This window comes from Oryzias latipes, chromosome 23 (assembly GCF_002234675.1).
Source record: "Oryzias latipes chromosome 23, ASM223467v1".
Classification (NCBI taxonomy): Eukaryota; Metazoa; Chordata; class Actinopteri; order Beloniformes; family Adrianichthyidae; genus Oryzias; species Oryzias latipes.
The window spans coordinates 3,088,596-3,105,777 of NC_019881.2; the positions used below are offsets into that span (position 1 = coordinate 3,088,596).

General features: G+C 40.6%; 1 protein-coding gene across 1 annotated transcript; it reads left to right on the forward strand.

Moving 5' to 3' along the window:
* Positions 1-6: 6 nt before the first annotated feature.
* Positions 7-13,710, forward strand: rbm17 (RNA binding motif protein 17). The gene is made up of 13 exons (XM_023952355.1): positions 7-97; positions 414-542; positions 1,987-2,097; positions 2,184-2,350; positions 2,463-2,575; positions 5,395-5,445; positions 5,696-5,834; positions 5,918-6,069; positions 6,172-6,222; positions 7,661-7,737; positions 7,814-7,912; positions 7,988-8,060; positions 13,409-13,710. Exons 2-13 carry the CDS (start codon positions 420-422, stop codon positions 13,510-13,512), a joined length of 1,260 nt encoding a protein of 419 aa, XP_023808123.1. The 5' UTR covers positions 7-97; positions 414-419; the 3' UTR covers positions 13,513-13,710.
* The last annotated feature ends 3,472 nt before the right edge of the window (positions 13,711-17,182 follow it).

Sequence of the window (17,182 nt, forward strand, 5' to 3'; positions counted from 1 at the left end):
CGCTAGAGGGCGCAGGAGCGCACGAGGCGGCTTCGTTCCGGGGCGGTCTCGTGTTGTTTTTTGCTGCAGCTTCCGTTACACGCAGCGCGGAGAGGAGGTAAACAAATATCCCGTTAAATCTGTTCCACGAAATGTTTCCAAGTACACTTTTTAAAATCTAAAATAGTCTTTTATATTCCTGATTGAGTGCACAGTTAAAAAAACAGACGTTTAGCTTATAGTGTGTTAATTAGCAAACATTTTGTTAGCAGAATTAGCTTATTAGCTAACACAGTAGCTGCTCAACTGCTTACATTTCACGTGGAAGTTGTTCAAGCACTCTGATAAATTAGCGTTTGTTGTCATGGCATCACTGCTTTGGTTCAAGGCGGTATGAAGGGTGATTTGGGGTAAAAGAATGAATGTGCCTCCAGGCAGCCATGTCGCTGTACGATGACCTCGGTGTCGGTGCCAGCGACACCAAAACCGAAGGCTGGTCCAAGAACTTCAAGCTGCTGCAGTCGCAGTTGAAAGTGAAAAAGGCGGCTCTGACCCAGGCGAAGGTATGCTTGGCATTTTAGGAACTCTGTTTGTGTGTGTTTCTGTCGACATCTCTCGTATTGAATGTTTACTATATATAAGATAGATGTTGTTCTTTTGTTTTCTTCTTCTTTTTTTGTTTTTATCTCTAGAGCCTCATAAATTAATACAAAAATCCACTTAAAAAGGATTGGCAGAAAAGTTTGGCTAATTTAAGACAGAAGGTAGTTTACTTATTCAATCATATGTGGTTATGTGGTAGTTTAGTTGCCGTTTAACCCTTTTTAAGCGTTCTTCACTACTTCTCTACGGTGGCCCTGAAGTCCAAATCACCGAACGCAAAATCATATTAACAATTAAAGAAAGAAAGGAAAACAAATAATATTTGGAAATACTGTAGTACAAGAACAGCAGAATTTTATATCTATTCAATAACAAATATCAAATGTAGAATAATAATAGTAAAATTTGATTGGGAAATACACACATGTTCATAGACACTACTAAATAATTCAAATATTACTCAATAAAAAATAAACATTAACACTTTTGCATATAGTTAATGACACAATCAAGCTTAAATATTTAAATTGACAAAAGGCATTCAATGGATTGCAGGAAAGGAAATAGGAGGAAGCAAATTTATATAACCCCCGCCCATATAGGTTTCATATGTCAAAAAAAACACTGCATTTTAAAAATCACAACAAACCTCCAGAAACCAAAAAGGAAAAAAAACAAAACACAATTTCCAAAAACAAAATTAAATAAAATAAAAAAGGAAACATTCTGGAAAACACAATAATTTAAAGAAATCATATAGAAATGTTAAAAACCGAAGCAAAAGCAGAAACAGGAAAGGGTGGGTATGATGGGAAATCACAGATTGGATGATGACGTTGTTCAACAGGAAGTTATTTGGCTTGACGTTTGCCTGTCAAGAGTTGTTTGATCAGTTCCCAAATTTTAGCAGCGGCTGTGAATCTTTACCACAGTTCAGGAAAAACATCCTTCTGCTTCGGCTCCTCTTCAAAAGTCAAACCATCGTCCAATCAGCTATAATATCTACCTTTTCGTTTTTTTTTTTTTTTTTTGGTTTCATTATTTTAATTCAATTTGATTTCCACAAATCATTTTTTTTTATTTTTTTATTTTGATTGGTTGATTGGTTTTGATCTTTAATGTGTTTTCCCGTTGAGTGATTTGTTGAACTGACATTTCTGGTTATTTTGCTCAGTTGTTCTGCATCTATAAACTACAAAAAGTCAATTTCCAGTTGTACCTTTTTTTTATTTACTCTTTTTTTACAAAGATCAAACATGTACATGTAAAATGAAAATATATCAAAGCAAAAACAATGAACTTGTGGATCTAACTCAACTAAAGTCAGTCCTTTTGGACCCACCCAAACCAAATGCCACTCAGCTAACGGTCAGCGTTCATCTGAAATGAACTGGTTGGTTTCAGACGCAGCGAGTGAAGCAGACCACTGTCCTGGCACCGGTCATTGATCTGAAGAGGGGGGGCTCCATCGATGAACGACAGAGTACAGACACCCCTCCACACGCTGGACTCATGGTACGACCCACTCCTGCACCTTTACCTCCGTATCTCCCTTCCAGCCCGAGGCCGTTGTGAAACGTGGCTGCGTGTTGTTTCACCAGGACGCGGTTCCCAGTGCTTTCTCCGCCGGCGACGTGCTGATCCCGCTTGCAGACGAGTACGACCCCATGTTTCCCAACGACTACGAGAAGGTGATGAAGCGCCACCGAGAGGAGCGCCAGCGCCAGAGGGAGCAGGAGCGCCAGAAGGAGATCGAGGAGCGGGAGAAGTAAAGTCTGCTCAGAGGCAGAGCGCCGTCTGAGCTCCTCTCAGCCGCAGATTCAACTTAGAAGCAGAGAATTGTGGGAAAAAGGTAGAAAACCCAGAGCTTTGTGTTGCAGGAGGAGGAAAGACCGGCACGACGGCGGAGCGCCAAGCGGTTTCTCTCGTTTCCCCGCTGCAGAGGAAGACTCTGATGAGGACGAAGAGTATGAGCGGGAGCGAAGGAAACGAAGTGAGGGCTTGATGCAGTTTTGGAAGGGTCTCACGTTGTTCTCTTTAACCCTAACGGCACAGAAGATCCTCCAACACCAGCATTAATGTCTAAACCAAAGTCAAGTTCAGGCCGTTTAGTCTGCAGGAAGCTTAATTTGTGGGTTTTTGGGGCTAAAATGCAGAACTTTCCTCAGTTATTGTTCCCACAAGGTGTTTTACTTTTGCAGTGATGAAAGTCTTCCGGGAATTCCGAGAAATCCGGGTTTTTGAGCAAACCGAACGTACTTTCCGGGAAATAAAGACCTGATCTCTACGGACAAATCGCTTTCCGGATTAAAAAATGGTCTGAAATCAGCTAATTTTAGCTTTATTTTCTATATTTCTCCGCAGATCGCTTCCTCTATGGTCGTGGCCATCTCTTGTCTTCCCGGCCTAATTGACCAATGACGGGACGTTTTAGTTGCTTTCGGATGCGTCGACGGGTCTGATTGGCTCTGTCTGCACCACGTGGTCAGCGTGACTCACTTCCCTAGAGACCAAAACTGGCGGACCCACGCTAAACTTTCACAAACACATCTGAAGAGTTTGCGATCAAATTTGTGTTAAAATAATGGCAGGCATCGTCATTATTGAGCGTGGTCACGACCTCAGTTGTGAGAAGACGATAAAAAACAAATTGAAGTGGTCTTGGCTGGAAAAAAAAAAAAGATTTTTAAGGTAGTGTAGGTCAAATACTTTTTTGTGTAAAATAATCTCAAAACCACATTTTGAAATAATTTCAATTTTAGTTTTGAGTTTCAGTTTTTATTTTGAATACATTTCTCTAATTTATTTGTATTTCCTAATTACCATGATTTAGTTCAGTATAGTTGACATTAATTATAAGTATTTGATGGTTTGGACCCGCACTCCCTTAAAAAATAATGTTTACAATGTTTAGTTTAGTTTGTATGTTTGTTTTGATATTTCCCAGATTACTTAGTATTGGTGTTAAAGAATTGATGTATTATGTTATAGAATTATAGTTTAAAGCAGATCCCATATTTTGATGTAATTATAGTTTGAGAAAACAGTGCAAGTGGATGTTGTACATCAGTCATTTCTAAAGCAGAAATAATGTATAAATAACTGAGGTATTTTCATAGAATATAATAGTTACTGGTGTTCTTTTTGCCATTTGGGGCTTTGATGTTACTATATTTTAGCAATTGTATGTTTTGCAGCTTTAAGGAAAAGCGTAGATTGTAGGATTGTGTTACTTTGAGCAATTTTCCAAATTCTTTTTTAGGACCAGCAAGTCCTTAATGGAGAGTCAAACTAGGGGTTTGAATGACAAATCATGATGCTCCAATTAGTCTTAGTTTCTTGATAAAGAAGTGAATAACTAGCTGCCAGAATGCACCAGAATGCATCTAAGACCACGTATTTTTCCAAAATTTCGCTCTGTGCCCGCCATATCGCTCAAAGAAAAGTTCAGGGATTTTTTCCTTGCCTGACTTTCATCACTGTTTTGTGCTAAAGTGCTAAGCTGTTGCTTTATAAAAAAACAACAGCATCATTTGATCCGGGCTAAGATACTCCTGGGTCGTGGACCGGTTCCGGTCCATGGGTCACCTGGTACCGGGCTGCAGACAAACAAAACACAACAAGTTTCTGTTCACCACATCCATGATTTAGATCTAACTCTTGATGCACGTCGAGTCTTAAAAACATTTGCTTTCTTCTTAAAGCGGCTGCTCCGATCGCTGAAGTCAAAGCTAACAAAGTTATTTAAAAAGACGTATTTAGAAAGTATTTTTGGGGAGAAAGGAGCCAGGAAAGAAATGGAGGAAGAGTCGTTGACGTCAGTTATTTACAGGCAAAACTAAGATTTTTCCTTTTATTCAAAACATAGATTTATTGAGATACTGAAGTTACAAAGCTGAAGTTAGCATCCGCTTGCTAGCATCCGCTTTGACGTTAAACGGAAAATCATCATCTGGCTTTAATTTTTTCTACAAAACATCTAAGTTTAAACCAGGTGTAAACATTTGAGAGATTTCTGAATTTTCCTTGAGCAAATCTAAATAAGGCAGCGTTTAGAAAATATTCCTCTGTGCTACAAATTAAAGATTTATTGAATCTTTAGCATTTGTAGAATATTGTCTTTTCAAACTAGACTTCAGGTATTAGCATTTTAATTTGGAAAACAGTTTTTTTCAGAAAAATAACGGAAGCTTCCTGTTCATGGAGCTTCAAAAGTCGAACACCAGACTTCGGCCTCCCGCTCCACGAAAACGTTGTCGGAGTCGGAACCGGTCTGCGGCCTGGAGGAGGTCGGCGAGCGCCGCTTTAAAGAACGCCTGACAGATGAAGCTGAGCTTTCAGACGGAAACCAGAGGTTCAGAGTTTTGCCATGGAAAAGGTTCCATCATCAGGAAATCCTGGTGTTCTTTTGATTCCAGGCTCCATTTAAAAGTCATGCAGGTGATGATGTGGCTTTAAAAAAAAAACCTGCCGGTCTGGAATTCAGGAAGCACGAGCTGCTTTTGGTTCACAGAGTGTCACATTTCCGCTTTGGGACTCGTGTGGTTCATCTACAAAACCTCAAAAGAAATCCGATCCCTGCGGATTTGTGTCAGGAAAGAAAAAACAGCTTTTTAGGGAGAAACTGGATTTCCTTTTACACCATTGTTTGAAAGATCTGAAAACAACCACTGAGAAAGCAGACAAAGTCACAGCATCCACCTGCTGGGACTGTCTGAGGTCAGACAGAAAAGAGACGGACCCCCAAAACACAGCAATGCTTGTGACATCATGTAGACGCTGGAGGCTAAAACTCTCATCTTTCCCTGTCAGGTATGGGCGGAGCCGCCATCGCGCCCCCTTCGTCGCTGGTTGACAGAGACGGTAAGCTTCCCCGTGTTTCTGGATGAAGCAGAGTTTGCTGCAGTTATTAGATTCACGTGAGGATGTTTGGTTTTTGATGATGAAGGCGAATGATGACATCCTTTTGGGTCCAGAAATAGTTTTGTCTTGATCTGTTCACTGACGGGATGCTGTTCCGATTCTGTCCAGTAGGGGGCAGCCTTTTCTTAACACGTTGATGCTTCATCATCCTCCTGCAAACTGAAGCATTCTGTTGTCTCTCTGCGTTTAGGCTCCTCTTCCTTCTCATATGAAGATGAAGGTCGGCCCTCCAGAGGCCCTAAAGTGGCCATCCCTCCCCCGATGTACGAGGACTCGGACCGGCCCCGCTCCCCGCCGGGACCCACCAGCTCTTTCCTGGCAAACATGGGGTGGGTTGAACTCCGTGACCTCAGACATTTACCGACTCCCGAACAGAATAAGAGTTTTTTTTTCTTCTTTCTCTCCCTCTCAGAGGTACGGTGGCCCATAAGATCATGCAGAAGTATGGCTTCAAAGAAGGCCAAGGCCTGGGGAAGCACGAGCAGGGCCTGAGCACGGCTCTGTCCGTGGAGAAGACCAGCAAGAGGGGCGGGAAGATCATCATAGGCGACGCTGCAGAGAAACGTGGGTTTTCTTTTCTACCTCTTCTATCGTGGTTTTTTGACTCCTAAAAACCCGCGGAACTCCAACGTGACGATGTTTCTGTGTGTCCTCTAATGCGAGCAGCGGGCTCCAGCCAGGCGGGTGCAGCAGAAATACCAGGCGGGGGCGCTGCAGGTCAGGACATCTCTTTTTATTTCTCCCAGATAAGGAGGCGTGCCTCCAGCTTGTGTTGGCTCCTCTTCCTCTCATCTCCCATCTTTTTTTGCTGTTGTTGCATTTTTAACAAGCACATCCAGCCAGAACCGCTAATGGAGGCGTGTCCGGCTGTCTTTTACATCCAGATTCTCCTAAAACCTTTCAGCGTTCCAGTCGGTAACAGCTGTTTCGTCCCGCATCGCGTCACATGGTTCAGGCTTCCACGGCGTGCGTTCATTTCTGATAATGAACACTTCGTCAGCCATTAACCCTTACTTATTAATCTTTTGACCAACTCCTCCACGCTCGTTAAAGTCCCATATGTTGCGTTTCTTATTTGAAATTAGCCAAAGAAAGCTTCATCCTTAATGTGTTTGACTAAACTACCCAGAATGCCCAGAGGCGCCAAGAGGCAGAGGATTGGTCAGAGAGGTTCGATGGGAGGTTTTCTGTTTGAATTCCCTCCTTAACCCCTAAAAGACTATGTGGTGTCTCGGATTTGTGGTTGTTTTTGTTTTAAACCCCACTACGAGTTGTAGGCGGGAATCTTGGTTTGAAGCAACTCGGCCCCCTCTGAGTACTTTGTTTAAACTCTCCCACAATAGCTTACAACCCCTTCCACCCCCCCCCAACCTAACATTCCCGGTGCAACAGAATGTTGGAGCTGTCCGGCCATTCGGTTCTGAGGGGGGGGGGGGGGGGGGGGGGGGGTTGAGGGGAGCAGGGAGATGGTAGCTTCTACGTCACCAACAGGATCTTCTTCCAACTACTTTCTTTTGTTAACGATTTGAATAAAGAAATACTCACAAATGCAATTTCCACCTTAATGGGTTGAATCAAGCCTTCAACCATCGTTTTCCTGTTTCTCTCTCTTTATTTTATTCATTTTTGCAGCTTATCTCCTTCTGCTACTTTTTTTTAACCATTCAACTATTCAAATGTTCAGCTCTTCAAATCCTTGAACTTTTCCAGATATTCCAGGATTTCCAGGGTTTCTGCCTCCATTGAAATACTTGGAATCCTTGGTGCATAAGCTCGCTGGTTCGATACCCGGCTCTGGCATTTTTCAGGATTGTTGTTGTGCTGTTTTCATTTTATTTATGGTCAACTTTGATCATGTCTTTCTTTATTTTTTGCCAATTATTACCTTTAGAGTTTCATTTTCATTCTGAAGTAAAACATTCAACCTGTATTGGCTCCTTCTAGTTGTCTTTAACTGTGTCCTCTATCATCAGAAACGCCACGTTCATCAGAGTGGGTTTCTACAGTGATGCTTCCTGTTGTTTAGCTCCACATTTAGCTCGCTGTTGATAAATGTACCCGTCATCCACCCCTTCCGTCCTCACATCAGCATTTGCCTTCATCTCTTTGTAATAACCGTTTGTTTGTTTGTTTGTTTTCTTCCTCCGTCCGTCAGCGGATGCCTCCAAAAAGTCTGAGTCGAATCCGCTCACGGAGATCCTGAAGAATCCCACCAAAGTGGTCCTGCTACGGGTTGGTGCTCCGAATCGCGTCCGTTCAGAGTCCGCGGGGCTTTCCTGGGAGCTGAAAACCGCCTCGTGTTTTGCAGAACATGGTGGGCCGAGGGGAGGTGGACGAAGACCTGGAAGGAGAGACGAAGGAGGAGTGCGAGAAATACGGCAAAGTGGTGAAATGTGTCATATTTGAGGTGAGACGGAGCGTCCCGGACGGAGGGGAAAGGGGGTTTGAAGAGGCGCCTGAAAGACTTCTGCTCTCCTGTCAGATCGCAGAGGTTCCCGACGACGAGGCGGTCCGGATCTTCCTAGAGTTCGAGAGGGTGGAGTCCGCCATCAAAGGTGACTGTCGCGGACGGGCGCTCGAGGCTCTGGTTTCATAACCGCTCCGGTAACGCCGGCGAAGGCGTAACCGTTCTAAATGAGTCGGCCCAGATCAGAAAGAAGGTGAGCCTCGGCTCCCTGAGGTGTTATATCATCTGTGGCCCAGCAACCCAGGCGCTTCCCTGCGGCACCGGCAGAACCGGGCTTACATCACCGCTCGCAGAAAGTGGGGCAGACCAAGGGAAGGGTTACACCGCTCTCCACACAGTCATTCTCACTAAACAGACGCCAGCTTTAGGTTTATGCTGTAGAAACGGAAAAATTTTCACTTTTTAACCCTTGTGCTTTCTGGAGGCACGTTGGGAGTGGGGTCATCTGGACCCCACCAGATAGCACAAGGGTTAAAAATAAAATGACGTCTTTTAATAAAATTCTGTGTTCATCGTCGTCCACAGAGCAGACGGTGCCGTTCCGCTCCGTTCTCCAGCCCCTCTCTGTTTTTTTGTTTTTTTTTACTCACTTCTGAGGGTTGAGTGGTTGCCTGGCAACCAACACTTCATCCCCAGAGTCTAAGACAAAGAGCTTGTGTCCGAACTCCTTCACCGCGCACCATACGGGGCATGGCACCAGTTTACTGGGACGTCCGAATCTACAATTTCTTAAATTCCATCGCCCTAGAAGTCTCAGCAAGAAAAACAACAACAACAAAAAAAGCAATCTACATCACTGCTCACTAGGTTGGTGAATATAGACCACAATGCATTGCGTTTGAGCGATTTTTCATGAAAAAAATAGTATTTTTAATACATTTTTTCATGGACCATCCAAGCTTCCATCACCAGAACAAGAGTTGAATCACAATCAATCTTCGTAAAATGTTTGTATTTGTTCGGATTTTATTACGGAAATTGGTGACGTTGTATTTTTAAAGGGGGGGAAAGAATGATCATGGTGTCTGCTTTTAGAAATCATTAGGTTAGGTTTTAGGTTGCTGGAGCCTATCCTAGTTACTGCTGGGCAAAGGCGGCTTTCAGCCTGGACAGGTTCCGTCACAGGACACATTCGGATCATATTTAGGGAAAAGACTTTACTGTTTCATGTTGCAAGTTCCCTGGTCCCTTCTGACTGGACCCGAGTACAAACCTGTCAGTTTGCCCCCACCATCCAACTTCCTGTTGTCTCCTTCCTCTGAACACCAAAACACAAACGGATGAGAGGAAACGAGCCATCAGACAGACAGACAGACAGACAGACGGGAGCTCCAAATGTGCACAGGAAAAAAGAAGAGTTCCTAAAACAGCCATGAGAAGTGCTGCTTCAAACGATACTTCACACTACTTCTTTAAGTCACTATAAAGCTCTTAGTGATGATTCTCTTCGACCTATAATAATATAATAATATTAACTTTATTTATATAGCACTGTTTCGAAATCCAGATTACAAAGGGCTGTACAATTAATATGAAACAAAACCAGTATTAAAAACAGTTTCCAGTATGGAGAAATAAAACCCAGTACACATATGAAATGGTGATAGTGGTTAGAATCAATAAAATCGATAAATCAGTAAAATCAAGAAAATCAAGAAAAAAACAATGAAATCGATAAAATCAAATGTTTAGATTTAAGAACCAGTAAAATCCTTAAAAGCACACCTGTAGAGGTAAATTTTTAAAAAGATTTAAATACTGGTAGGGACCCAGCGAGCCTGATCTCTTCAGGGAGACTGTTCCAGAGTGTTGGGGCTCTTACAGCAAAGGCCCTGTCCCCAGAATTAATTTATCCCTGAAGCTTCAGCTCACGAAATTCTAAAGCGAAAAGAAGCGGTGTAGGGACCTTAACCATTCAGCCTGCAACACCCGTTCGGGGTCCTGGGACTAGTGCTGACGTCCCATTATGTGATTGGCTGTTCGTTGGTCCGATGACGTGTCAGATAGTCATTGGTCTGGACAAATAACGATACCACCATAGAAGAAAATATTATGCAGTCTGTTGTAAACAAGCAGAGCTCCGACACGGAGTGAGATCATCTTCTAAACACGCTTCTAGTATTTTTACGATCAAGTGCCTTTGCAGCCGTACGGACTGCGGTCAGAACGCTTCTCCGGTCCGAACACTGAAACAAAGAACCGTCCCCGCCTGCAGCTACGAGACTCCAGCTGCTCTGCTCAGAGAGCAGCTGGTTCATTCTAACAGCCACAGATCTTTGTGCTCAAATGGAACAGTAGTTTCCTGCAGAGATGAATGACGTACCAATGAAGTACCAATTCTAAAGGTTCCCCTATAGAAACAAACTAAACTAAACTAAACTAAACTAAACTAAACTAAACTAAACTAAACTAAACTAAACTAAACAGACTAAACAAAACAAAACGAACTAAACTAAACAAACTAAACTAAACTGACTAAAATAAACAGACTAAACTAAACAGACTAAACTAAACAGACTAAAATAAACAGACTAAACTAAAATAAACAGACTAAAATAAACAGACTAAACTAAAATAAACAGACTAAACTAAACAGACTAAAATAAACAGACTAAACTAAACAAACTAAACTAAACAGACTAAAATAAACTAAACAGACTAAACTAAACAGACTAAACTAAACAAACTAAACTAAACAGACTAAAATAAACAGACTAAACTAAACAAACTAAACTAAACAGACTAAAATAAACAGACTAAACTAAACAGACTAAACTAAACAAACTAAACTAAACAGACTAAAATAAACAGACTAAACAAAACAAACTAAACAAAACAAACTAAACAAAACAAACTAAACTAAACCAACTAAACTAAACTGACTAGAATAAACAGACTAACAGCCACAGATCTTTGTGCTCAAATGGAACAGTAGTTTCCTGCAGAGATGAATGACGTACCAATGAAGTACCAATTCTAAAGGTTCCCCTATAGAAACAAACTAAACTAAACTAAACTAAACTAAACTGACTAAACAAAACAAAACAAACTAAACTAAACTGACTAAAATAAACAGACTAAACTAAACTAAACAGACTAAACTAAACAGACTAAACTAAACTAAACAGACTAAACTAAACAGACTAAACTGAACAGACTAAACTATACAGACTAAAATAAACAGACTAAACTAAACAAACTAAACTAAACAGACTAAAATAAACAGACTAAACTAAACAAACTAAACTAAACAGACTAAAATAAACAGACTAAAATAAACAGACTAAACTAAACTAAACAAACTAAACTAAACAGACTAAAATAAACAGACTAAACAAAACAAACTAAACTAAACAAACTAAACTAAACAAACTAAACTAAACTAAACAAACTAAACTAAACTGACTAAAATTAACAAAACAAACTAAACTAAACAAACTAAACTAAACAAACTAAACTAAACTGACTAGAATAAACAAAACAAACTAAACTAAACAAACTAAACTAAACTGACTAGAATAAACAGACTAAACTAAACAAACTAAACAAACTAAACTAAACTGACTAAAATTAACAAAACAAACTAAACTATACAAACTAAACTAAACAAACTAAACTAAACTGACTAAAATAAACAGACTAAACTAAACAAACTAAACTAAACAAACTCAACTAAACAGACTAAAATAAACAGACTAAACTAAACTAAACAAACTAAACTAAACAAACTAAACTAAACTGACTAAAATTAACAAAACAAACTAAACTAAACAAACTAAACTAAACAAACTAAACTAAACAAACTAAACTAAACTGACTAAAATTAACAAAACAAACTAAACTAAACAAACTAAACTAAACAAACTAAACTAAACTGACTAGAATAAACAGACTAAACAAAACAAACTAAACTAAACAAACTAAAGTAAACTGACTAAAATTAACAAAACAAACTAAACTAAACAAACTAAACCAAACAAACTAAACTAAACTGACTAGAATAAACAGACTAAACTAAACAAACTAAACTAAACAAACTAAACAAACTAAACTAAACTAAACTGACTAAAATTAACAAAACAAACTAAACTAAACAAACTAAACTAAACAAACTCAACTAAACTGACTAAAATTAACAAAACAAACTAAACAAAACAAACTAAACCAAACAATCTAAACTAAACTGACTAGAATAAACAGACTAAACTAAACAAACTAAACTGACTAAAATTAACAAAACAAACTAAACTAAACCAAACAAACTAAACTAAACTGACTAGAATAAACAGACTAAACTAAACAAACTAAACTAAACTGACTAAAATTAACAAAACAAACTAAACTAAACCAAACAAACTAAACTAAACTGACTAGAATAAACAGACTAAACTAAACAAACTAAACTAAACAAACTAAACAAACTAAACTAAACTAAACTGACTAAAATTAACAAAACAAACTAAACTAAACAAACTAAACTAAACAAACTCAACTAAACTGACTAAAATTAACAAAACAAACTAAACAAAACAAACTAAACCAAACAATCTAAACTAAACTGACTAGAATAAACAGACTAAACTAAACAAACTAAACTGACTAAAATTAACAAAACAAACTAAACTAAACCAAACAAACTAAACTAAACTGACTAGAATAAACAGACTAAACTAAACAAACTAAACTAAACTGACTAAAATTAACAAAACAAACTAAACTAAACCAAACAGACTAAACTTAGACGATTCCAGGGCAAAACAGAAGAACCCTCGGGGGGGTCCACATGAAGGAGGGATCCTCCCCCAGGACGGACAGGCGATTTACCAGAACTCTTAGAGAGAATGAACTTATCTGACTCTACAACTACATGATTGACTAGATCAGCAGATGAGCTTCATCCAGACGGCTGAAAAGGTCTCTGAGAAAAGGGTGGTTTTTCCAACCCTGAAGCTAAACCAGCCCAACATTATCAGAGAAAGGAATCTGCGTGATGTCAGGCAGCCTGGAGCTCAGATGATCCACGGGAGAGAGAGGCGTGTGTCGTCACATTCCCTCCTCAGGATGACAAAGCAAAAACAGCGTTCTTTGGAAGTGGAACGAATGATTTTAAATGTCCTCATGACCGTAAACAGAAAGTGTAGCAGAAAGAATCACATCCTTTCAAAGAATTGAGTTCGTCCATGGTTAGTTTCAGCTGAAACGTGCCTTTATTGTTGGTTTTTCTAATTAAAAGCAGGTTCTAGGAAGCACTGCTGCACACCAACCATCTCTGCTTCACTCTGCAGCCTATTCCTGAGCTCATGTTTGGGTTTGGAGCATCAAATCCAACTTCTTTTTCTTTCTTTTCATTTTAAGTCATTTTAATCAGTGTGTTTTTTTCCATGCCATTTGCTTTCACGTTGATATCAATCTGCCTGCATCCTGTCCTTCCTGCAGCCGTGGTGGATCTGAACGGCCGTTATTTTGGCGGGAGGGTCGTCAAAGCCTGCTTCTACAACCTGGACAAGTTCCGGGTTTTGGATCTGGGAGAACAGGTCTGACGTGGTCCTGCGATCGGCGCCGGCGTCAACCATCATCATCCTCCTCCTCCTCGTTCATCGACTTGTACATAAATTTGTTTTTGTTTTTTTTTATATTTCCTGAACAGCGTCTCTGTGGTCAGAACTGTAAAATGTAGTTGTTGTTTTTTTCCCTGTCATTTGACAAATATGTCAAAATAAAAGCTTTAAAGCCGTTTATGTGCCGTTTCCACTTTCCAAGAAGCCTACTTCTGCCGTCTGATTCTTGCCTGAAATGCACAGGGCTCCTGTGTTTGGGTTCTGCCTCTCTGGGGGGTTTTGGCGGTCCTAACATAGCCCTGCTTCATTATGGAGGGGACTAGGACAGTGAACGGAGCCTCAGCCTCATTCAGGACTTATGTAAGTGAGCCAGGGGGCCCCCAGGGGCCCGACGTCATGAAGAGATGCCCCTGGAGTGGGTTTAAATCAGATCAGTGAGGCGGGTTGGGTAACGAGTCCTGGTTTTGAAAAGCTGCTGCATGCCTCTTGGTGACATTGAAGTGGCCTTTGGCAGAGACCTGGTCGGGCTCTACAGGTGCTGATGGACTCCGATGCAGACCGGTACGGTCTGGTTCTAAACTCAACCTTCGCCGTATGGCGCTCGTGCAGAGTGTTCCGCACATGGTTGGGTTTCACGGAAAGCTCCCGAGGACGGACCATCCCTGTTCTTTCTCAGAATGCCGTAAACCTGGCGTCCAAACATTCCTGGTATCTCCGAGCTGGATGGATGACGGTGAAGCCCTCAAAGAAGATCCAGCTGGAGATCATCAAGGGTTTTGACAGGTTTGGGTGGAGAAAAGACACTCCTGGATCATTGTCTGTATATGGGAGCTGGACTGAGTGACTCCTCTCCCCCTGGTGTTCCAAACAGGAAGTACCTTCTGGTTCCAGGAAGTCCATAGACTTAAAGAGAAAGAAACCGCTCATTGCTCAGTCATTGTGTTTGTCAGAGTAACTCTTCTTGCTAATCCGGATTTATTTCATATTTTTTCTTAATTCCAAGTTATTCAAGTTATAAACGGACCAATCAGATGCCTAAATAAAAATGTGTGGTCTCATGTCAAACATTCAAAGTGTTTGATTGACCTTTTCTCCTAAGGCTGCTTCCAAGAATTAGGGGTGTGGCCTTCCAACAAGCTCACTCCTGATTGGTATTAGTGGTAGCCATAGAAACGAGAAACGAACTTGGACCAATCCCTGAACACTGACGACGTCTGGTTTTTCGCTGTTTTTTTGTTTAACATTTCATTTTGATTTCTTTTGCTTTCCGGAATGTTTTTTCTTCCTTTTTTACGGAAACATTAGGTACTATAGAACATCACTGATTGGATGATGACGTTTATCCATCAAATGAAGCGATCATCATCCAAGCAGTGATGTCGCATAATACCAACCTTTTCTGGTTCCTCATGGTGTTTTTTTTATCCATAAATTTCTTTTTTGTGTTTTTGTTTTCTTGTATTTTTTCTAAGTACTAATGAAATGCTGTTTTTGCTAAATATTTGTTCTGCTTTTATTTCCATTGTGTTTTTCAAACTGTTTTTGTGTCATTGACCTGTTGATGTGATTTACACTCAGGTGTGAGTCATGCAGGCACACTCATGGTTTCACGTAGTAAACAATGGGCTGCTGGGAAATTTTTGTCAAGTTGAAATAAAAAAACGTTTACAAACCTTTGAAAGAAACTATAATGAACAACACAGCATGCACTCGGCTAGCACCAGAAACCTTTAATCTCTGAAAATATGATGACAAATGAGATGGAAGTACCTTCTACATTGGAAGGTTGGGTTTTCTAGATTTCTGCTATGAAACGGGAATCGACAAAAAGGAAAAGCTCTGTTCCTACTGCAAGAATAAAAGAGAAACAATGACTAACCCGGCCGGATTTCTGCACAAAAACATGAGTGTGAGTGTCACAAAGTCACAAAGAGAGCTGAACACATAAGCAGTGTGTTATAAGTATGTTTTCAACTTTTTTACCAGTTTTAATTGAACAACTGAATGCAAACAGACAGCAACAGTGATGTAGGGAACGCTTTCCTGTTGACATTATAGTTACACAATGTTCTTTAAAATAAGCCCATATCATGAAACCCCCACCCGCATTTTTCCTTAGTCCCAGTTAGTAACATTTGTGCTTTTTTTGCATTCTGCTTTTTTTGTGCTTTACTGAGACCAGAATTAACTGCTTTTCAGTGAAGTTTTGATGCGACTTTCATAAAAAGAGACCCACCTCACTTCCAGGTACGCTGGAAACAAGACTCAACAAGACAATCATCAAAGAAACCTTCATTATGAATCAACAGGTGTTTTTAATCAATCGCATCACATTTGCGCCTTAAAGACCCATCGTAAACCAATGACCGTATAATATAACTGGACGAATCAACGGGAGATCAACGCCTATGTTCCAACCAAATGAAGTCGATTCAGTCGCCATTTTTCCACGTTGGAACAAGACGTCCTCATTAAGCCGTGATTGGTCGGTCTGAGTCTGCATTTCTATGGCAACCACCCTCTCCAATCAGGAGTGGGCATGTTAGAAGGCCACACCCCATCCCATTGTGCAGACATCAGGCCGTGTCAGTCATTGTTTCTCCTTTATCCCTTGTGCTGTCTAGTGGGTCTAGATGACCCAACTCCCAACGTTAACGTTCCGAGGCACGTTAACGTTGGGAGTTGGGTCATCTAGACCCACTAGACAGTGCACTGAACTTCTTTTCTTCAATGATTTGTGATCTTCACTGGTGTCCATGGATTACATGAAATCTTTCCACCTTTATCCACCTTTGTCATGGTAGGGAGAACACATCAATGGAGGGGTGGGGTCATCTGGACCCCATAGGATAGCACAAGGAGTATTGGCTGTATAGCTTCACTCATCTTCCTTGTGCATCTCCTTATTGAAATGGTTTTAGCAGAGATGTGTCTTTTTACAGTCACTTTCAGAAATCTCAGTGTGAGATGGTGTTTCTGCGAATCCCACCCCTCCCAGGCTAAACCCTTCATCACGTCTGCGCACACCAATACAGTCAGTAATTACAGTGCAGCTCCTGCCAGCCCCAAAGGAGAAACGTTCCTCCCGCTGAGACCGTCTGCAGATTTCATCAACGCCGACAGGAAAACAAAGCCACTGCCTGACATCGTTCACAGGACAACCGTGTCCTGATAAACACTTATCTCTTCTGCAAAGTGCTTTTCTGCAAAAAAAAAAAAAAATCTTACACAACTGAAAATTGCACCAACTGAAGTCTATAAGCAAAGTTTCTGGTTTTGAGAAAGTGCAGCTCAAGGTTCTTCCAGGTCCTTGATAACGGTGAAGGGCTTTTATTATGAGTTGATCTACGAAGCTTTTGTCTGGGACTTTTGTCCAGAACTTCCAGATAAATTGTCCTGTGGAACAAAAAATGACCTGTATGACGAACCTTTAAATAATTTTAAATAAAACAAAAGGGAAAAAAGATACAATAACAATCGTTTTTTTAACCCCCTTTTTTAAAAATCGATTTTCAAATCGTTCCCAGTTTTCTATGACACAGTTTCTGCAGAGCGACAGGAGTTCATCAGAAATGTACCTCTGTGTTGTGGGCGGGACCGTTTGTTTTCTAGTTCATCCTTAAAAAGTTGACACTAACCTGTGGTATGATTT